The following is a 22943-nucleotide window of genomic DNA, read 5'->3' on the forward strand; positions in this document are numbered from 1 at the left end:
TAAATATGTCCGAACATGTTCGCGAGCTCGATAAAATTATATATCGGGCTCAAACTCAGCTCGTTTACTATTGAATTAAGCTCCAAAACGGTTTTCTTCAAACCGAGCGTCGAATAACATGCGAGTAACCTTGTTCATTTACAATCCAATCAAATATGTGTTCCACTTAATTATAAATCTTCTATCACGTACATGGCAATTCAAATGAAATAAAAAATTAAAACAGTAACTTCTCGTTAATTTGCAAGAACGTTTCCTGGCAACGTCAAATCAAATGCATCAACTAATTAACTGGTGAATGGCGTAAGTGTGTTTGTGTGTGTGTTATATATAGAAGAGAGAGAGAGAGAGATTCTGGATCTTCAAGAAATTCTAAAAACGAACAAAAAAGAAGTTTACGTATCTGTATGCAAATGATTAACTATCATATATGTGCCCGTTTACTTTGATCGTAAAATTCTCATTGAAAAAAGATGGATAATGTTTATCATATATGATCATTAATCATATGTATAAGAAATTCTAAAAACGAACAAAAGATGTTTACGTACCTGTATATATGCATATGATTAATTCTCATTAAGAAAATATTTATTTGTTTTCTCTTTTTTCATCATATATTTACTTATCCAGATGAAAAAATGTTGAAAAATATTTTTCACACCACTACCCAAAGATAATATTATCCAACATTTGAGAGAAAATGAGTAAAAACGAATTACTCGAGAAAGTATTCCACACTGCCGGAAGATTTTCTATCATAGTAAACATATGCTCTCGGCAAGTTTAATCAATGCCTAAACTACTAATGGTATAGCAAAGCAAAAATTAAACTCTTTCCCTACAGCTGCAATTAGTTGAGTTACAATTAAAGAGAAACAATATATTACACTCTCACAAAATTCCATGAGTGTGTGGAAAGCCAAAGAAAATAATCAAAAGATGCAGCTTCAGCATCCATATATATATAATACAAAAGGAGCTATGAATGAAACAAAAGCAAGAAATTAATAGCTCATGAACTAAAATTCTCAACTGAGGAGAACAATATAGCAATTATGCTTATCCCCTTTTATTCAACTTAATTAATTCCCTCTACCATAAAAATTCAATCAAGATATAATTAAAACTCACATACATCTATACATCGTCGAGAGTTGCAGATGATGATCACGACGATCGGTCACGGGTCGTGGCCGAGGCGGAGCTCCAAGTCCACTTGCTTCTCCTCCGCATTGCCGTCTTGCTCAGCCGGCCTCAGCCGCAAACCGGCGTCGTTTAAGCGATCGGGCCTCCAAAGCGGCAAATAATTCCCAGTTTGGAAACTAGGGTTTGGTAAGGGCAAGTAGACTTGATAGCTCATCTGCGCCTGCGCCGCCCTTTGATGAGGCGGCTGCGGCGGCGCAAACCTCGGATGATTCGGCTTGTTTGATGATGTCTCCTCTTGATTTTTTTGCTTGGCCTTGGCCTTGTCTTTGCGGTGGATGTTCATGTGGCCGCCGAGGGCTTGCGCGTTGGTGAAGCCGCGCTTGCAGAAGGCGCACTCGTACGACCTCCCCACGCCCGCGTTGTCCTCGTCTCTCTTCTCCGGTGCATCGGAATGATCTCCATGTTTCTCTTGGTCCATGATCTTGATTTTTTGGTTGGAGATTACTAGAGCAAGATTTTCTTTTTGTGGGGGGTGGGGAAAGGGAAATTAATTAAGATAAGTACACTTGTGTTTTTTATTTATTGGTTTTATTCGTGTTGGCCGGCATCGATTGTGAAATTTTTCTTGGTGATTTTTAATGTTGCTTTGTCACCTACATTTCTGGCATAAGGTGTTAAAACATTACTTCGAAGCATATAATATAAGACTTGGTCGTTTGAATCATATGATTGGACTGAAATGGAGGTCTCTTCTAAGAGTGAACTGTCATTTTTCGAATGTTTAAGGAATTTTGGCTCCACGTGAAGATGGTTGAAAGAAGACGACTGTGACACAGCAGAGATCATTAAAATCGTCGCTTATTTCGGCAGGTTTAAGGATTAATGAGGCATATCGTATCAGGTACAACTGTAAAAAATTTCTTTGAAATTTTTGTAAGAGATATCACTGCATTTAATCCACCTATTATAAACGTCCCAAAATGTTTAAAGACATATACTCCCTCCGTCCAGTAAAGCTTGACCAATATTGTTTTTCGGGTTGTCCCATATAACTTGATCACTACGTACAAAAGTTTTTCCTCTTATTCACATTTTCACTTTTTTACCTACCACACTTAACACACTACATACTAGCTTCTTAAAACCTGTATAAAAAAAAAGTGATCAAGTTTCGCAAGAGGGAAGGAGTATATTACACAAGAGTTAATCTATATAGCTATGACAAATTAAACGACATATATCCAAACAAGCTGATCCAACTTTCAATATATATATACTCCCTCCCCACAAAACATAAGTTGTATTTCTTTTTAGGCCGTCCCGCGAAACTTGCTACGTTTCTTTATATGACAAAAGTTTTTCACTTTTTCACCGACCACACTTAATACCCTAAATATATATTACTTTCTTAAATCTCGTGCCCAAAAGAAACGACTGATGTTTCGTGGGACGGAGGGAGTAATATATATACTCATAGTAATAAGTTTTAATTAACGTTCGATTAGCCAAAAATCGAACAGAAACAGAAGTTTGATAAAGGATATATATGAGCACATAAAGAACAAGCACAAGAATATTATACATTACTGCAAAATAAAAAATATAAAAAATAATAGTAAGAAAAAAAAAACTTGCTCTTCTTCTTGTTTAATCAATGCAAGAGAGCTAATTAATTTCAAACTTTATAATCTCGTATGGTACAAAACGTTTTGTTCGATTATATGCAGATTTGGATGAATCTAAGGAAATGTGAAAAGAATGAAAAGTTGTAATAAATAATTAGCATGCAATTAATTTTTTAAGTATCACATCTTAGACACAACTTATGTCATTTTAAGCTATAAAATTATTTATATTTATAGCTGGTTCCCTGCGTGAGAAATGAAAGAGACGGCTAAGGACTTTTGACCATGTTTGTTTGAAATATGATCAAAATATGTACTTGCAGACGGCAAATGTTCTAGAGGTTAATTAATTTGTTGATTTAATAAGATTAATTAATTGGCAACATTAAATATTTTTCATTTTTTTTTGTTTGAGAATGTTACGGACAAATTAAAGTACATGAAGCATATGCATTGCTTGGATTACAGCTAGTTCATCCAAAGCATTTTAAATTTAGTTTAATAATAATTAATTTCTGTTCTAATTCGATTGGACTTGTCCGAAACAATGCATTATATATATATATATATATATATATATGCAGCAATTCTGGTAATCACCGTATAATATTTTGATGGGGAAAATAATTCAATGGTGAAAAATTGCAACATATATACACACTGAGATGAAGCAATGCTATCAACTTAATTTGGATTAATTACAAGGTAAAAGTTTAACACTCACTTTTAGCTTTAAACCAACTTCTCAAAAAATATACTCCATTTGTCCCCTAATAATAATCCCAGAAGGGGACAACACGAGTTTTAATGTTAATAATAATAATTAATTGTATTATGAGTGGAGAAAGGAGCCTATCATGTGGTAGTTAGATAAATAAGTTGATATATGAGAGTAATATATCATGAATAATATCTATAAATGAAAATAAACTATTTTTTGTGGACGTACCAACATAACAATACACACCATTTTTCAAGGACAAATGGAATATAGAACTGCCCAAATTGCCAACATAATTAATTGAGTCAACAATTTGATTTTTTTTTCACCTATTATTTATATAAAAAACATTCAAAAATATAGTTTGCCGAAAAAGGAGCTATGTTAATCACCCTTAATCCAAACCAAAAAGGGAATCAATTGGATCAGCAGCCCATTACTAATTCCGCAGCCCAGTTGAATCAATTGGATTTTGCAGCCCAAGCTTAAGTAATAAATAAGCCCAACACCATTTTCCTCCTTCAACCCAGCTCTCTCTCTCTCTCTCTCTGTCTCTCTCTCACACACACACAGGTCGTAGTAGTATCTTGTATCCATGGTATAATTAAGATTTTATTAATTAATCTCAATTAAAATTTATTTCTAAAAAGCAAAATACAATATTATTGGACCAAAAATTTGGGCCCCCTAAATTTTGGGGCCCTCGGCCGGCCATCGCCCCACCAATTACACATAAGGGCCGGCCCTAACTACTGCATATACTCTCTCTATATCTCTCTCTTTTTAATGTTTTTATAGACTCATAATAGTTATGTTCGATGCGCACTGAATAAACTCACGTTTATGCATAAAACCCCATGAATCACACGAGACAGATAATTAAACCACGTAATTAAAAATCAAAATACAACATACTTATACCTATGGAAGCGTTGGTGAAATTCATATACAAAAATTTTGCTTTTTCTCTAATGAAACTATATATATAAATATATACTCCCTCCGTCCACGAAATGAGGGACGGCACAGGTTTTAAGAAATGTGTGGAGTGTTAGTGGAATAGTTTAAGGGGTCCTACTTTTTGAGTGTATTAATTTAAAGAGAATGTGTGGGGTACCTCTTTGCCAAAAAGAGAAATTGGTACTCATTTCGTGGACGGATGAAAAAGGAAATATGAGTGCTCATTTCGTGGACGGAGGGAGTATATATATGTTCCACCAATTGCATGATAAAACGTAACAATGTGGTTTGAGTGGATGATTCCTCCTCTCTGCCAGCAAATTATTACACACATGTAGAGATGACAAATGTTTGATGGTTCCTATGTAGTTTACTATTCTCCTCAACTCAACTCAACTCAACCCCTTTCATTCAATCTTGACACAGACAAAAGATAACAAGATTGATGGAATTCATTTTTATGAAGAGACAGCAACGCCACTGCCTCAGCTCTGCTAATGCAAAGGGGACCAAAACAAATCCTCGTTTCTCAGCCTTTGTAATTAAACCTTAATTCTAGCATATTCATAATTATGCTTTCATCAATTATCTCTTTCTGTCATATGCAGAAATAGTAACCCACTCTGTTAATTAGCTAGCCTACTACTTCTACATGGTTGTATTTTTTATTTTTTTATTCACAATTTTAAGAGGATGAAAATTAAAAAGGAAAAAGATATATATATATATATATATATATATATATATATATATATATATATATATATAGGGGGCCGCTCCAATGAGACCCCCTAATTTTAGTGAGATCTAGGGCACGATCTGGTGCGTTTATTTTATCAATCCTATGGCTGATATTGTATCTGAAGGGTGATTTTTTTTCGCAGGGTTCGAATCCTGGAGGGAGCAGAATATTTAAAATTTTGTTATTCATTAGTATATACTGCATTGTTCATCAGTATATACGGCCTTGTTCATCAGTATATATGTCTTATTCATTACGAATTTTTTAAATTTTATTTTTCATCAGCATATACATCTTGTTCATTAGATATACGTTTTGTTCATTAGTATTATATGTCTTATTCATTGTACTCATGTTACACGAAAAATAAGGGGTCTCATTGGAGCGCGCCCCTATATATATATATATATATATATATATATATATATATATATATATATATATATATTATAATGCATTATCTTGTACTCCCTCCGTCCCATTGGGCTTATCCCATTTGGTTTCGGCACAGTTATTAAGGAGAGTATTATTAGTGTTTTAAGTTTGTAGTTAATAAAATATAAAATTGATAAAGTAGGAGATGGAAGGTGAAAAAGTAGCAGAGAGAATGTAATAAAGTGATAAAGTAAGAGAAAGAAGGTGTTAAAGTGATAAAGTAGGAGAGATAAGGTAATTAAAAAATTTTATTGTTTAGTTAATTGTTACTATTTATAGAAATGAGACAAGATCAGTGTGACAAATAAAAGAAGAATACGGGACAAGATCAATAGGACGGAGGGAGTAGTATTTATCATGATTTACATTTATCACCCTAGACTTTGATTGCTGTAGATGAATATAAGTTGATATTCCCGTCTCGAGTATTATTAATTGTTAAATACCTTCGTAGACAAAAAAAATTGCCGCAATTTCGCTTTCGGTTTGTGCACATAAAAATTACAAGTTTCATTTATATTAGTAAAGTTCACACAATTTAACTCATATTTAAAATGTGATCCTTATTCTACTAACAACTTCAATCACATTTTATTAAAATTCATCGTCTGCATTATGAAAAGATTTTTGTGAACAAAGGGAAGGGAGTAAGTATATACTTTGCTTATTGAAGATTTCAATATGTTTGGTAGTTTCCTATCGTGAGAGTTCTAGTAAATTGTGAGTGCTTGACGATATATCTTACTTTTCTAGCTATTTCTACAAAAGATTAATTGTTTATATATTTTTTGGTCGAAAAATAAATAAAATTTTAATTGTTTATATATTTTTTGGTCGAAAAATAAATAAAATTTTAATTGTTTAGAATTATTTGGTCCAAAATAAAATTTCGGTCAAACACTTCATTCCACGTAAAAGTCGAAAATTAATTATGTGGCATTTCAGAAGTCAGAACTTCCTTTGAGTCCGTATGTCAAAATTGATCCGTTCGACAAAACTTATTAATTTTCAGCTTCAAGTGTGATCCAAATTTTAATTTAGGTCAAATTTCAAATAATTAACCGTTGATGTATTTTTTTTACCAGAAACTTAATATTGATCACAAATTGAAATTCATAATTACTTAGTTTTTTTCATAAAAAAAAAGGAGGAAAAGAGAATAAGTACCTACTCGGATTTGTGCAACTGATCGTATAAATCATTGGTATTTAACCTAAAAAGAACTAGATATAATTTTCAATAACTGATCTTATATTATACTACTACTATATATTATCACTATGGCCTACGTACCAAATGACATGAGCAGTACAGAGATAATATATACAAATTCAATGCATCTAAAATAAGTTGAAATATATATTTAAATAGAATGGATTTTTCAAAAAATCATGAAGAAAAAAAAAAAACTAGAAATAGAAAGGGGTAGGGATGATGCTATTGGCCACCAGTCATTCATAAAATCTAAGCTAAATGCAGCACAATCTTTTGCATGTTTCTGGAATCTGAGAAACCTTACCATATTTTATAGAGAGGAAAATGGCAAGAAAATCTTGGCACTCAGATACAGTTTTCTATGATATCTAAGGGGGCTTGTACTCTTCTACAAAATATTTAACATTTTTTAATGAAATTTTATTTCTGTCATCAAACAACGTGAATGACTACTTATTAGTAATCATTGCAATGCATCTTATTGCTTTCTCACCTAAGCACAAATTAAACTAGAATGAAATGATGAAGACAGAAATTTATTAATTAATTTTTTGCTTTAAACAAAATTATTGTCTTAGGCACTCTTATAAAAATATATACTCCCTCAAGTTAAACAATTTTTATTTTAATTTTTTTAATCAAAGTTGCGATTAATTTCAAGTTTTTTACGAGCAACATTTGTATTTATGACATTCCATTACATGCATGTAATGTACTCCACCTACACATGGGTATGATTTAATGATACAATTTTTTGTGTAATAACTCATGAATGATTATATATTTGAATACAAATGATTGCGTCTATTAAAACGTTCCCACATAATATATAACGCCAACTTTTTTATAATTGATTAGGGGCTACTACAAAAGATAAAAGATAGAGGAAATTAATATAGGATAAATATTAAAATTTGTCAATTTTTTTCTAAAATATTGGACCTTCAATAAATTATGGAAATATAGGTTGACAAGTCATGTTTTTATCACATATATGTTAGATTTGTTAAAAAATCTTGACAACACTTGTTATTTTTGAAATTGTTTAGAAAATTGGTTTTTTTTTTAATATATACTCCCTCCGTCCCACTGTAAGTGAGACCTTTTTTTTGGGCACGAAAATTAAGAAATGTGTATTTTGTGTGTAGGTGAAAAAAGTGAAAAGGTGTTTAAAGGGAAAAACTTTTACCCAAAAAGGAAAGATCTCACTTACAGTGGGACGCCCAAAATAGAAAGAGTCTCAGATACAGTGGGACGGATGGAATATATAGTATATAACAATTGCAAAAAATATAGAGCAAAGAGTGGTATTCACACTCAACGTACGTCAAACTTTATACCCAAATATTTTAATTTAATGGTATATATATACGAATCTCAATCTCCAATATTCCTCCATATAAAAAAGTCAAACTTTTATAATCTAAAAAGTGTCCAATGAAATCCCCACAACTGATTCCCAATTCCATTTTTTTTTTCTGTAAATTATTTTAAAATGACAATCATGATAACGTATTTTCCTAACAAGCAAACGGGTTCCAATTTGTAGCTGTGAAGATCCCTATAAAAAGAAATATAGGTTGAATAGTTATGATCATTCAAGTTGGACAGATCCACTCACAAGAAATGTACAAATCGCATGTGGCCCCCAAAACAACAAAAAATTAACTCTTTGGTGATGCAAAACATACGTATGTACATATATTCACCAAAGGCAGATATTAAATATTTTTCTCGAATTGCAAAATGTGTGACATAAAAGTTTGTCACAAAAATGTGAGGAGGAATAAAGAACATCCAGTAGATGAGTTTCCTAGAATGGGATGGCTTTGCAGGACGAGGTTCCACATTTAGTAAGCAGTGACCTAACATAGGGAACACACACTTAATTCCACCCAATCCCATTTCTCAGATTTTGGGTTAGAATTTGATGGCCTCCCCCAACCCCATCCCCACCCCCACCCCCACCCCCACCCCCTTAGTTCGCTACGACAAAATTGTTCAGTAGTGACACAATTTTAGTAATATCCAGAGACGTGTCACAAAAATTTAGGCTTGTAAAGCACTCGCAGGACAATTCTCGGCTCATTTTAAGAATTTAGGGCTTACTCGAAATTAAAATGTGCATCTTGCAAAAATAGGACATTAATTAAAATAGGCTGAGAATTGATGAATTATCGTCCTATTTTGCAAGCTCAGAATTTTTGTTCTAATAGTGTCCTAAAAAATCGTCTAACTCTATATACTTTTGCTACATACAAAAATGAAAGTTAATTTTGCTAATTACACAAATTGATACACCTTCAAATGTCACTATATTTTATGACATGCATAATAGATACTCATTGTAAGATGTCACAACTTTATTTAGTAACACTTTTTAAAAATTATGTTACTAGTGGAACATTTTGTGGTAGTGATTTCTCTCTCACACACACCTCACACACTCACCCCTCTCCTCACCACTATATCACCCTCACCTATTCTTCCCTCTCTTTCTCTCTCTCTCTCTCTCTCTACCTTGCTCAGCTTATAACACAATGGAGAAGGGCAGTCTAAGAGGGAACGTGAAGCAAATGCATCATTTCAAGTTCAAGGTTCCGTCGTTCGACTTCGTCGGTGACTGCAACGGCGCAAGCTTAGTGGACGGAGACTTGGTGGCCGCAGGGTTCTCATGGCCGCCGAGGAGCTACGTTTGCAGCTTCTGCAAGAGGGAATTCCGATCCGCTCAAGCTCTCGGCGGCCACATGAATGTCCACCGGAGAGACCGGGCGAGGCTGCGGCAGTCTCCGCCGAGAGACGGCGGAGGCAACGGCGGTGAGTTCTGTCCGTTAATTAACCTAAATCTTGAACCTAACCCTAACCCTAACCCTAACCCTAATTCTAGCCCTAGTTTGCTCCCATCTTCTTCTCCACCTCTGTCATCACTCTCCACCAAATTCCCTCATTTCACTTCCAAATTGCCCCCACCTGCACCCATAACCACTGATTTCATGAAGGTGAGGGCGGCGAAAGGGCTTCGATTCGACTCGTCGTCGGCGCGGAAGAAGCCGGGGTTTGTGAGGCTGGACTTGGAGATTGGGCTGATTAATCCATCTAAGGAGGAGCTTGATTTGGAACTTCGCCTTGGATACACTTAGGTTTTGCAATCATAGAGTTAAAGAAAGTTGAAGAAGTGAGAAAGAGCAAAAAATGGGGCAGTAATTCATGATGAATTTTCTCATCCCTTTTTTATGTGTTTTTTGCTCTTATTCTATGTTGTACTTTCTACCCATATTAGGTTTTTAGTGATCATATATAGATGGTCATGTATTATATAAAACTGCATTGTGCATTATTAAGTTATCTCATGATTTTCTTCTTTCTCTTATTTTATTTTTCCGAACCTATTTGGTGATTTTAAATAAGAGTAAAAGATTTTATAAAGGTAAACAATGTTCATTCATGAGGGTTATGTTTAACAGCAGAAATGGAAAAAATCTTTGAAAAAACAAACTTGAGATTTCGATACGTAAATATGATATATATGCAAACGAAATTAATTGATAAACACGTTCATTATAATTAGAATTTAGCATATTTTTTGATAGATTGGCTCGATTAATTATGAGTTCTTCATTCCTTTCTTTTGCAAGTTTAAACGAGAGCCTTCAATGAAGCACGTACGGCTGGAGCCCATTTGAATATTGTTTCTATCTCAAATCATTAGATCCTTTGTGGGCCCACTCTGGAGTAATTACTATATATATCTAGCTCAATTTGCATTGAAAAAATATTAATCTCTAGCTCTCAAAGTCCTAAATGTGCATGTAAATAAATTCATTTAATCTCATAAATTAACTTGATTAGGGACAATTTTAGCTCAAACTTCAATTTAATACATTAATGTTTAAGCCCCATAAATTGATTTACTAACAAAGTTAGCCCGTCAGTGATATCTGACGTCACAGAGTCTAGATTCTGACATTTCTAACTGTATAAAGGAAAATTGAGATATCTCACATGTCATCAACATATAAGACAATTGGATTCTTTGACACCAAAATTGTGATTAAGTCAATTAGTAAGCCTAAATGAATGTATATATGCAAGGATAGGTATTGTTGGTGTGAGAAAAACACACAAAATACACACACAGTCACACACTGACAAACTTAATTAGGTAGCATGAATACTTAGAATATGGTGTCATCAAATGATTCAAGCAATGGAGTTAAATTAAGTGGGGCCATATCCCAAAACATGATAGTTTGCATGTTCCCGACATAGTCCAGGTGTCGAATGGCATCATCACATTCCCCCAAATGGAATTTGGTTTTCTGCTAAGTTTCAAAAGCTTTGCAGACTACTGAAAGACCCTCTTTCATTTCCCAAATTAGAAACTGGAGCTTTTTCAAATACTTCCAAACAGGCCCTTATAGTCATTCACTCTTACAAGCCGCATAATTAACATATAGTCAAACTTTAGAGTCGTCAAAATAAGTTTTTCATTGAGGGGTACATATGTTTATTTTATACTATTATCTTATAAAATATTTCAAGTATTTATAAGTTGTCGAAGCATACGTTTGAATAACTGAGTTAATAAGTCAAAGAGAAAATCGTGACCGAAGGCGAGATGAAATGAGAAGGATATTAGTTAAAAATAACAAATCAGTTATATAGTAAAGTTGTTTTTACAAATTGATTGTTGCTTATAAGATCACGAAAAAATAAAATTGAATTTACGAACTTACAATTTTTGGAACTTATAAAAGGATGTACGTATTAATTGAGACCGAACACTACCATAAAAAGCGACTCTAACGACGAAAAAAATGGTCGCAATTCTTGAGAAAATATAAAACTATGAAATTGAATTTGTAAACATGATTTACTATACTAGCTAATTTAGTGAACAAAATTATACTTAATGACCAAAACTACAATATATATCACATAAGTAACGTAATTAGAATATAGAATTTGGTTGCAACAAAAATAAATATATAGCTACATAAATGATCATATTCATTCATTCTCTGGTACAGTTATCATTGAACATTTATGTGCATATTTTCTGGTTAAAATGGAAGGAATAGATGTCATTTATAATGTTATTCCCAATACTAAATTACTAACGCACATGGCCCTAGCTATTTTGCAGGGCCATGCAGCCAATCATATTTGTCAATTCATTTGACCTAAAAATTTGAAACAAATGTTGTCTTGGTTCAATCTAACTAGTCTATTGATGGAAAATACTTTATCAACATTAATACAAAAGTGACCATGCCTTTTTTTTTTTAATTGTCTTTTGCTAAAGAGAACGCAAATTTGTCTAATAGTTAATCACTACTTAAATTTAATATTAATTATTAATAATAATTAGAATCAACTAAGTTCAATTAAAATTTAATAATCTTTAAAATTTCTTAATTAATTAATAAATAAATATATAAATAAACAAATGCACAGTGGGTCCCACCGTCCTCAGCAGCGGACCTCCTGCAGCAGAACGAAGCCCAATTAATTGGATAATAATGAAGCCCATAATAAGGCCACAAAGAGGCCCAATATAAGACCACCTCTTACATAAATGTTCAAATGAGGCCACAAAGAGGCCCAATCTATCAGGCCGGAGATCAGTCATAGGCAAGTCCCCCGATCAAGCCCAATTAATGGGATCAAAATAAAAATTTATAATAATATTTTCGTGAGAGTTTAATTTCTATCATAGATAATAAGGTTATTTGCGTGCAAATACATAAAATTTTAGCGTTTTTATGTTATTTTTCTTTTAAATTCTAATACACCAACTTTCAATTTATCTGATTTCTACCATAAAAGAATACGAGTTAGAAATCAAAACTGACGTGACAATCTAGTTAAAATATGGTATCTACTCATAAGAAGTCGTTCAAACGAGTGCAGATGCATATTTATTATATGAAATATGAATCACATACTTTCAGCTCTTGTCGAATGTATTTGTGATCTAGAGTTCGATTTTCTTGAATTCATCGTTTTTCAAACTGAACTCATAATTAATGTTTCATACTGAGTTCACAATGGACTTATAATAACCACTCCCTCTAAATCATACAGCCTTCGTCCCACTAGAGTGTGCATCACTTTTGATGATACATGTTTAATAAAATGTTAAATGAGTGTATTAGAAGTGGAAAAATTGATTCATTATAAAGTAAGAGTACGAAATAAGTAGTCAGTGATAAGGTAGTGTCCAGAAATGGCAAATGCGCATTCTTGTGGACGTCCCAAAATAGAAAAAAATGCACACTCATATGGGACAGAGCGAGTACTATTCAGAACTTTGAAAAAGAGATACAATTCACAGTTTGTTCCAACAAGATCTCCATAGTTGACTATGGATACCTTTATTCACAACAAATAAACAAAGCATACACAAGCTAGCATGATATTAATGAGCAAGGGCTGCATAAGCCAAAGCTAGAGAGGAAATTACAGCTGAAAGAAGCGACACCGGCGGCGAAACTCGGCCTTTATCCTTCCTCAACACCATCCCTTCCATCAAAGGCAAATGCAGAACTACGCCAAACAATGGTAGAAAAGTCTGCATCACCATCGCATTCATCATCTTCCCATTCTGCAAAATCTTCACAAATCCGACGACGAAGGAAGCAAGATTAAGCAAGTAAAGTGTGCACAGTATGAGCATGAAGAGAGGTGGTGCTTGGAAGTCGTATTTCCCCATTTGATAGAGCTTCTCTGCTTCATCGTCTGTCACTTTGTTTGTTGGGACAAAGCTAGAATTGATCAATCCGGCCTTCTCCAAACTCGCGTTCACGGCAGCAAAGAAGTAAGATGTCAATGACTTCATCATCCACACCCTCTGCTCCGCCCACCAAGTCTTGATGGAATCCCCCGACGCCAACACCTCTTGCGCGTGTTTCAGCTGCGACGACAAGAAAACAAACACAAACACCGCGAAGAATGGACTCGAAACCTGCAACCATAAGCAACGAGTAAGCTCCTGGGAAGTGTTTGACAAAAATAAGCTACTAGAGCCCGATTTGCAAAAATAGACCAATTTTTCGAGCTCACATAAATTGCTCAATTATTTTAAATTCCAGCATCCGTGGGAGTTATAGGTTTTTTTAGAACACTAACTTGGACTAATTTCAAAATCAGGACAAAAAAAAAATTCGGATTTGCAAGTGTAGGACAATATTAGTTAATAAGTAGTGCACCCGTAAAAGACAATTCTCGAGCCTATTTTAATTAGTGTCATACTTTTGCAAGCCTGGAAATTTAACTTTCAGCTCATTTTAGTTTCAAATAAGCCAGAAACTCTTAAAATGGACTGAGAATTGTCTTTTGGATGCATTTAGTGTCCTACGTACTTTTGCAAGTTCGAAATTTTTTATACAAACCAACTTAGTCTAAGTCAATGTCCTAAAAAACCTCTTACTCCGCGCGTGGGCCATATTTGAGCTCAATGAGATTATTTTGCACTTCAGATGGGCCCAAATGTGTCTCACGGATGCTGAATTGAGTCAAAATGTTACCCACGAGTGCCGAAATTTAAGACAATGAACATAATTCTACAAGTTCGAAAAAAAATTGACCTATTTCTGCGTACAATCCTGATATAGCATTCTTAAATGAATTTTGACTCTCTGCATACCTCAGGATAGAGAGGGACGCTGCGAACGAGACAGAGCTGAGGAACGAGGGCTAGAATGTAAACGGGAAGGAAGTAAACGGCATAACATGCTACCTCTGCATAGATCATGCTTTGCAAAATCGACATTCTCAGTGCCCCGTAGAACATGGGAGAATATTTGGACAGAGCAACCTGACCTAATCCAAGAAACCATCGTGTGTTTTGCACAAGAATTTCGCCTAGGCTTAGAGGAGATGTGCCCAAGAAGCATGGCCTTGAGGGATCAACATACACTGAAATCCAGCCTTCACAATGCAGATTGAAACCTGTGAAATAATCTTCCACTACCGCAAAATATCTATACCCAACCTGCATCCATTTTGATTTAAAGGGTTAGATTTTATTTGGAATTTGATTTTTCGTAAGAAATAAGTATAATGAACAAAATCGATAAGTTTGTCGAACATACCAATACAAGTGATGAACAAACGTATCTATTTAAATATTTCGTCACCTCCAGAATTTGAACCTCGGACCAAAACGATTGCTCATCAAAATAAATAACTTGTTCACAATTGTTCGTACGAATTACCAATTCTCAACACATTTAGTATTCTTAATTGAACATCTCTCTCTCTACAACTCATTATTGTAACTAGAATATTAGTTGGAATAAAATTAGAACTTGCCTCTTTCCCCCATTGTGAGCCATTGTCATAGCTACATGAAGCTACCAATTGCACCTCTTGCTTGAATGCCTCATCGTTGAGCAATGCATTGCTTCGACTATTTAGTTTGTAATTTCTATAAATCGACTTGATGAACTCGTTGGATGAGCCGTAATACTTCTTGAGCTCGTTAAGATCAACATCTACTCGAAAAAGTAAAAGAAGCGAGGTGTAAAATCAATCAATATACAAATAAATGATGGTACCAAAAAGGTAAAATACACTCGTTTAGTCTCATAAATTGATTTAATGATAGTTCTAGCCCGTTAGTGATTTCTGGGAGTTAGAGGGTTTTTAGGACAACAATTTAGACTGATTTGAAAACTCTAACTCATCAATCAGCAGAGAGTGACCTATTGGATTTGCAAAAGTATAGTTATATTGCACCACTAAGACAATTCTCGGCCCATTTAAATTAGTGTCCTATTTTTATAAATTTGAAAATTTAGTTTTCGGCCCATTTTAGTTTGGAATTATTAAGTCTGAAACTCTTAAAATGGGCTGAGAATTTTTCTGCGAGTGCACTTATGTCTTATTAATTAATGTCCTATGCTTTTGCAAGCCCATTAGTTTTTGTCCTAATTTTCCAAATCAGTCTACGCTACATAAAAAAAATACGATGAATAAATTTATGAGATTGAACAAGTTGCTCAATTTTCACACACAAAATGCAGTGATGAGCCAAATTTGTGACATTACTTGATTGAAGCTTCCGAGTTCCATAGAGTGCTTCTCTCTTTATATAAAACCCCGTCCCCGACAAGACTGGCCCTCGAAGACCATTGAAGCCTTCCCATTTTTTCTGAAATCAATGCAAATTAATCAAAATAATGCAAAATTATCCATAGTTGTAACATGATAAATGTAATATTGTTAGTTAATTACTTACCCAAATGAATCTCACGGCACCATCGTAGATATCAGGGTTGCGTCTGATGTTGTGAAATCGTTGTGGGAACTGCACAAATGCAAGATTCTCGGAGAGTTTAGGGTCGAGATGGAAGCACATCGCTTGACGTGCCGACGTCGGATCGTTGCAGTACATGTCGCAGTCCAGCGTCAAGATGTACGGCGATTTGCTGATCATGCCCGATACTCGGAGCTGCACACAATCCATTCACAATAAAAATGGATACTCGAAACTGAACACTACCCACTCACAATAAACGAGACGACCCTTATTCCCTACTCGCACACTCAATTATTTTTTGAAACTCGTGTCATTCTCAAATGCGTATTTATTTGGGAGATGAAAAATATCAGTGAGAAATTCAGCATATTGGAAATATGAATCGATTGTACAATAAGAGTGTGTTCTCTTTTATCGATAAATATATCATGGAAAAATAGGGCATAATATATTAAAAAATATTATCTTTGAATCTCTCTTTCTTTTCTCTTATTTTATACAAATTAAAAGACATGAATTTCAACATATTGCATTCCTAGAGTTAATAGGTTTCGTATAGTGTTAACAGGTAAAATGCTCTATTTCTTATGTTATATATGAAAAATGCCCTACTTTATAAACTTAAGATAATGGGATAAAAAACTGAATATTAAAAGATTTAGGAATATTATGTGTGAATTTAATTACAAGAACGTTGAGGGCCCCTGCTTTGAAATTGTGGGGGTGAGATGGCCGTTTTTCGCGAGCAACGTAAACGACAAGCGGCATCTCTTCATCGCTGCTCGAATCCGTACCGTTGGAATTTGCATCGCTGATCACCTGTCAATATTAGCCGTTGATTATTAATTAGAAGTACACAATTAATTCATTAATATAAGTTTAATTAGAATGACTCAAGATTCGTGAGATGACCGAAAAAGGAAATTGACTCAAGATTCGTGGGCCAGAGGAGTATTACGTATATCTATATATATACATATACTCCCTCCGTCCATGAAAGAACTTCCTAGGAGGGAGTGACACGAGTTTTAATAAAATGTTGTATAGTGTATTGAGAGTGGAGAAAAAGTTGTAAAGTGTATTGGGAATTGTGAAAAAGTATTAATAATTTATTGTGTTGTTTTAATTAATGTTATTTGAGTGGTGTGAATTGTCTTAAAAGGGGAGTATTTTTTAAGTGGTGGGGTATTGTCCCAAAATAGGAAAAAGTAGGAATTTCTTTCGTGGACGTCCCGAAATAGAAAAATAGGAAGTTCTTTCGTGGACGGAGGGAGTATTATTTACGTGTGAAATAAAATCTGTATTGAAGTAGACATGCATTAATAGATTTTTATTCTATGCTTTCCAATAATAGATGTTTCACCTTTTCGGAAAAAACAATACACCAACTTAAATTGAGTGAGTTTAAAGTAGTAATCTTGCATTTAGTATACATATTCGTGGATATATATACACGTTTCGACTTATTAATTGTTTCAATCACTGTGAAGAAGATCCTAACAAATCTTCCACCTTATATAATAATAATAGTATTGTTTTTTTTTTAGACGGATTATTATTATTATTATTGGTGGGATATAGTGACCCATATAAAATTATGAGACACTGAATCTCATCCCACGAAAATCTCCCTATAATTTTATGATATGTCGATTTCGTGTTAATTTATTTTGTATTTCGCTTATGAACTCACACATTTGTATAATTGTATATATTGTGCTTATTGACTCACGTGAAATCAGCAGTTCTTATATAATCTATTAAAATAAATATGGAAATCATTAATTATCTTCTAATTAACAAAATATTCACATGTATTCTTTAGTAACGTTTCCCTTCAAAAAACAATATCTCACTCTCACAAACATAAACTGCCGAGTAGATCTTCGTCGTTTAGCAAAACTTTATAGTATTAGATTTTTATAAAAAAAATTAATTATTCCAAACCACAAAATTATTGACCACATTAAATAATTTTTTAATACCTCAATAATTGGTGCATGGTCCCTGCTGGCCCCAACGTCAGCTTCAGCAACAATCTTGCCCAAAGAAATCTTGAAATCGTCGTACGCTTTCTGCATTATACAAAGTATAAGCAATTAACCCAGGCTGGTTTTAGTATTAATGTATAAAAAGAATAATATTCTTATATATTTTAATTTACAAAAATGATTTTAGTAATGTATATACATACATATATATAATTCATTATATATATATATTTATTATATATATATATATATATATATAGTTAAAAAAAAGAATTCATTTTTAGATCTAAAATTCTTTAATATTGCACTATATAGTAATTAACTTCATCATAATATGTCGCACATACCATTTAGCTACTAAAAATAAATGCCAAATAATCAAATATATCTCAACTTTCAAGTACCGAAATAGACTTATACATATAGTTCTCCATAATGTGGATGATATTCCTCGGTCACTAAAAATTGTGGTTTGAAGAAAGTAGCATGATTTTTAAGAAAAAAAATATATGGTTATATTTTGAGTGAAAATTAAATTTTACATTTTTTTTTTGTAAATAGTCAGTGAGAGTTTTTTGAGATTATTTCCAAATAAGAAAAACTACCATTTTCATGAATTAAAGGGGTGAGTAACTGGTGAGCACTAGTGAGCACCGACAGTAGAGAGATATACTCCCTCCGTCCCACTTCACTTGGCCTACTTTTCTTTTTGGGACGTTCATCCGACTTGGCCTGTTTCTATTTTGGGTAACAAATTTTTATTATAATAGATTAGAGGCCCATATACTTTACAAATCGTATCGAAAAAAATTAGGCCAAGCGAGCTGAGAGAGAGAGTACTGTATATTTATATTTCACTATTTTGTGAAATAAGACAAACCTGAATTGCCTTCTTCTCAAGAAAGAAGCGATCACCACTACCGTCAATCTCCTCTCTCAAGAAATAAGCCTGAGGGCACCTGTTCTTCACCCCAAACTTCCTGCAAAACGGAATCCACAGCTTCGCGAAGCTCCGCGCCCGTCTAAGGGCGCGGAGCGTGACGGGGGAGCCCCCGTCGTCGGAGAGATAGAGATGGAGCTTGTGCGGAGGGTAGTCGAGCGCCATGGCCGATATCACGGTGTTCATCACACCCAAGCTCGGCTCCTTCGCGGGATCGGCGGTGCACACGAACACGTCTATCGCGGGCAGATTATCGTCTCCGGGCAGCCTCTCCGGGTAGGCGTTTCGCGTGACCGGGTTCCAGAGCGAAGCCTGGCTGAGCAGCCACATGCATGAGAGAGTGAGCTCGGCGGCGAAGATGAGAAGGTGGGGAAGAATGGAGCTGCTGCTTTTGGCTATGGCGGCGATGGTTGTGATTCTGTAGTAAAATAGGGCAGCTAGGGCACCGCCATGGATGAAACCATGGAGCCTGTTTATTGCTCTGTTTCTTTTCTGAACTTGCCAATCATTCAGAGGAAGAGGGAGTGATTTCTCCATCTCTTATTTTTTTTATTTTTATTTTTTCTTCCTCAGTGATTAGTAGTGCTAGCTCTAGTTCTATTTATAGACTTTATGAGTATTTGTTTACTTATAAAAGATTATGGTTGGTGAGAGACAGCTGTTTATTTATAAAAGATTATGATTGGTGAGAGACAGGCGCCGTACCCGAACACATGCTCGATATGCTGCCGCATTAGGACCCAAATTTTTGGGGGCCTATTTTTTTTATATATATTAATAGTATATGTATAAAAATTATTTTTGCTAATTAATAAGGTACTTATTTACAGTGCTTCGTCTTATGAAAGTTCTTTTCGTCATTTAGAGCAAACCATTAATGTTGAATTCTTAGTACCTTATGTTTTCTTCTCTATTGATTCAAAACTCTCTTAAATAATTGGTTGAAATATACTATTGTTGTATCGTTAATATAAAAGAAAATTATAAAAGTCCATTTTCTAATTTTTGCTTAGGGTTCTATGAGATACATGACCGATCCTGATCAGAGGTTATTACTTGTGTACAATATTTATTACTCCCTTCATCCCATAACAAGTGTCCTACTTTCCTTTTTACTCTTTTCCGTGGACAAAAAATGAGGGAAAATAAAACTCTTTTTCATAGAGAGAGGCAGTACTAAATTATGTCATGATGTGCGAGACACCATCAGGCGCACTAGTTAGTTGAACGGAGGAGATCCTATTTTCCATAATTTATCGTGTGTTATTGTGTCACATTCTTAATTTTTTTATATATAAATCGTTATTATTAAAAACTAGTCGGTAACCCGTCGAAAATCGACGGAAATATATTAAAACATATAAATATTTGTAATTAGTCAATACATTTTCTATTTGATGAATTTTTTTCACTAAAATATAGCATTAAATAAATTTGTTTTAAAGTAAAAGATATTATCTAAATACATTTTTACTAATATTTATTTAGTCAAACAATCCTCTCAACTCAGAAGCAAATTGTAAAGCTAATTGTAAGAAACTATTTCTTAGACACTTCCACCAATCCAATCCGATTATGATGATTTTAGAATTTTTTGATTCCTAAAAGTCAACTTCTATCCCCCTCCCCCCACCAAAAAAAAGAGAAGAAAGAAAACTCCCAAGTCCCTAGCCGAAACAAATTAACTAATACAACATGATAGAGTAAAATATGAAATATATCAATCCTCATATAACATATTTTGCCTATGAACAATAAAAAAAAATTAAAAGAACCACAGAGCAAATATAAATGCGGTATGAACATATATGATGGGATTTATTGCATCTTTCTTCCCTCCAAGCAGAAGCCGCACACACATATCAAATCAGCCTAGCAAAATATAAGAAAATTAATATCGTTAATGACTTAAATTTTTAAAGATTGAATAAAATATTAAATTTGCAATTACCTCATAATCTATCGAAAATTTCATCATACTCAACGTTAGTTATTGTGTCATGCGTATGACCACTCTCATCACATACTAAAATCTTTATATCTCTTTTTCTAGTGACTCTTGATATTGCCACGTAGAGTTGTCCATGACTAAAAACTGATTTCGTTAGGTATAATCCTACATTTAAAAGAGATTGTCCCTGACTTTTATTTATTATCATAGCAAAACAAACACTCATAGGGAATTGTCTTATCTGAAACCGGATTGGAAATTTAGCGAAATCTGATGGACTCATAATCATTCTAGCTATGGGAAACTTCTTGCCCGCATTTTTTCCTAAAATGAGTTTGCCTTCAATTACGCGTTCCCCAAGTTGAGTTACTATAAGCCTAGTGTCATTGCAAAGCTCATTAGAAGGATCAATATTTATGAGAAGCATTATTATTATGCATCCTTCTTTCAATTTAATTTCATGACTCGACAATCCTGAACACTTGATTGTGTTGAGATATTCAACCGAGAATACCTGTTCATCGAGGCCCACTTGTCCATCTTCTTTGCAAATAATGTTTGAACTTAGGTAAACCCTTTCCTTGGTAGACATTAGAGACATGACGTAATCATTGATCGTATCAACCATCTCATTGGTGGGGGCCAAGATAACTCTATTCTTTAACATTTCTGGATCAAATGCATTATTCATGACGTCATTGTATGTGTTTTCCACTATAGCTGCAATAGGATTTGTTGCGTCGCGTATAAGGATATCTTCTGATAATGCCACAACAGATTCTCCATCATCAAGACTATGTCCGGCTGTACCGTCACCTATTTTAAGTATCCACTCTGCAAATTCTTTGATTTCTTATGCATCCGAACCATAATCATTTGCCTAAAATAAAAATGTACTTTTATCAAATGTTTACTCATTTATTGTTAACACTACTCCTATTATAAACCACCATTTTAATCCAATCACGATATATTAAATTAGCCATGTGTTTAAAATTTGAAAAATTCTCTCTTATTCGAATTATCACAAAAATATCCATTATTTTTATCAGCCTTACTGCCTTCCCTATAAATGCGTTGTTTCTCAATTTTCATGCAAAAACACTTTCATCTAATTGAAAAGGGCAATATAAATAAATTGAAAAAATTATTCTTGACTCAAAAAAGTATTATAGACTTTTCATGAAAATTTCCTAACTATACATAATTACATTTAAATGTTCACAAAATCAATCAAGATCAGCCATTTAACCTTATTGTGTCGTATTGTTAAATAAATTAGAAAAGGGGAGAAATTAAATAAACAATGCAAGATAAAATCATTAACATAAATACATAGATACACACAATTAGTAATTTTTATATTTTATGATTTTTATATTTGAATTAAAATAATATTAATAAATTATGCATGGTAATATAATTTTTTTAAATTATATATTGAGATTAAGATTAAAATACTTGTAATCTCATATTCTTAGTTAACTTGAGAACTTGACACGAATTCCAAAGTTGAGATGAACTTATATAGGCATGCACGATGTCATGCCGACTTCCTTTAGGGATCACTGGAAGTATCTGTCGAAAGTCGCCTCCTAAAACAACCTCCAAAAGGTTTTCCAGACCTATCGGGATATCTATATAAGATAATTAATGATGAGATTCGAACTTAAGTAGAGTCCACATTTTGTAATCCAATAAATTTGTTGAGAACTAATTAATTATTATAATTTCTTAAGCAGAATATTTTTTGCGTCAAAAAATTGTTGAGAACTAATTCATTATTATAATTTCTTAAGCAGAATATTTTTTACGTCAAAAATTTATTTGGTAAATTGAATTATAGAAATTTGTTTGTTGATGATAAAAATAATAGGAGTATATTAATTATTAGATATTGATTGGTTTAGAATTTGTGGTGATCTCGAAATTATATCAAATTCTATTAC

At 33.6% G+C, this 22943-nt stretch overlaps 3 protein-coding genes across 4 annotated transcripts in view; 1 reads left to right on the forward strand and 2 right to left on the reverse strand.

Moving 5' to 3' along the window:
- The window catches only part of LOC130991275 (uncharacterized), a 57257-nt gene that overhangs the window by 16879 nt on the left and 17435 nt on the right, over positions 1 to 22943 (reverse strand). The window lies entirely within an intron of this gene.
- LOC130991276 (transcriptional regulator SUPERMAN-like) lies at positions 9336 to 10176 on the forward strand. The gene has a single exon (XM_057915383.1). The coding sequence runs from the start codon at positions 9388 to 9390 to the stop codon at positions 9985 to 9987; it is 600 nt and encodes a 199-aa protein (XP_057771366.1). The 5' UTR covers positions 9336 to 9387; the 3' UTR covers positions 9988 to 10176.
- LOC130991273 (cellulose synthase-like protein G2) lies at positions 13128 to 19714 on the reverse strand. Of its 2 annotated transcripts, XM_057915379.1 has the most exons (8): positions 18984 to 19714; positions 18098 to 18187; positions 16800 to 16931; positions 16092 to 16304; positions 15902 to 16004; positions 15164 to 15345; positions 14496 to 14843; positions 13128 to 13814 (listed from the first exon to the last, which is right to left on the reverse strand). In XM_057915379.1, exons 1-8 carry the CDS (start codon positions 19578 to 19580, stop codon positions 13269 to 13271), a joined length of 2211 nt encoding a protein of 736 aa, XP_057771362.1. In that variant the 5' UTR covers positions 19581 to 19714; the 3' UTR covers positions 13128 to 13268. The 2 variants fall into 2 exon arrangements, with proteins under 2 accessions (XP_057771362.1, XP_057771363.1); XM_057915380.1 differs by lacking the exon at positions 16800 to 16931.

The sequence above is a fragment of the Salvia miltiorrhiza genome, chromosome 7 (assembly GCF_028751815.1).
Source record: "Salvia miltiorrhiza cultivar Shanhuang (shh) chromosome 7, IMPLAD_Smil_shh, whole genome shotgun sequence".
NCBI lineage: Eukaryota > Viridiplantae > Streptophyta > Magnoliopsida > Lamiales > Lamiaceae > Salvia > Salvia miltiorrhiza.

Excerpts from the sequence above, each read along its gene's own strand:
- LOC130991276 (XM_057915383.1), top strand. The coding sequence starts at position 9,388 with ATGGAGAAGGGCAGTCTAAGAGGGAACGTGAAGCAAATGCATCATTTC.
- LOC130991273 (XM_057915379.1), bottom strand. The coding sequence starts at position 19,580 with ATGGAGAAATCACTCCCTCTTCCTCTGAATGATTGGCAAGTTCAGAAA. Across the intron at positions 18,188-18,983 it reads TTGAGAAGAAGGCAATTCAG|AAAGCGTACGACGATTTCAA; the intron begins GTTTGTCTTATT and ends TGTATAATGCAG. Across the intron at positions 16,005-16,091 it reads GTGCCGTGAGATTCATTTGG|AAAAAATGGGAAGGCTTCAA; the intron begins GTAAGTAATTAA and ends CATTGATTTCAG.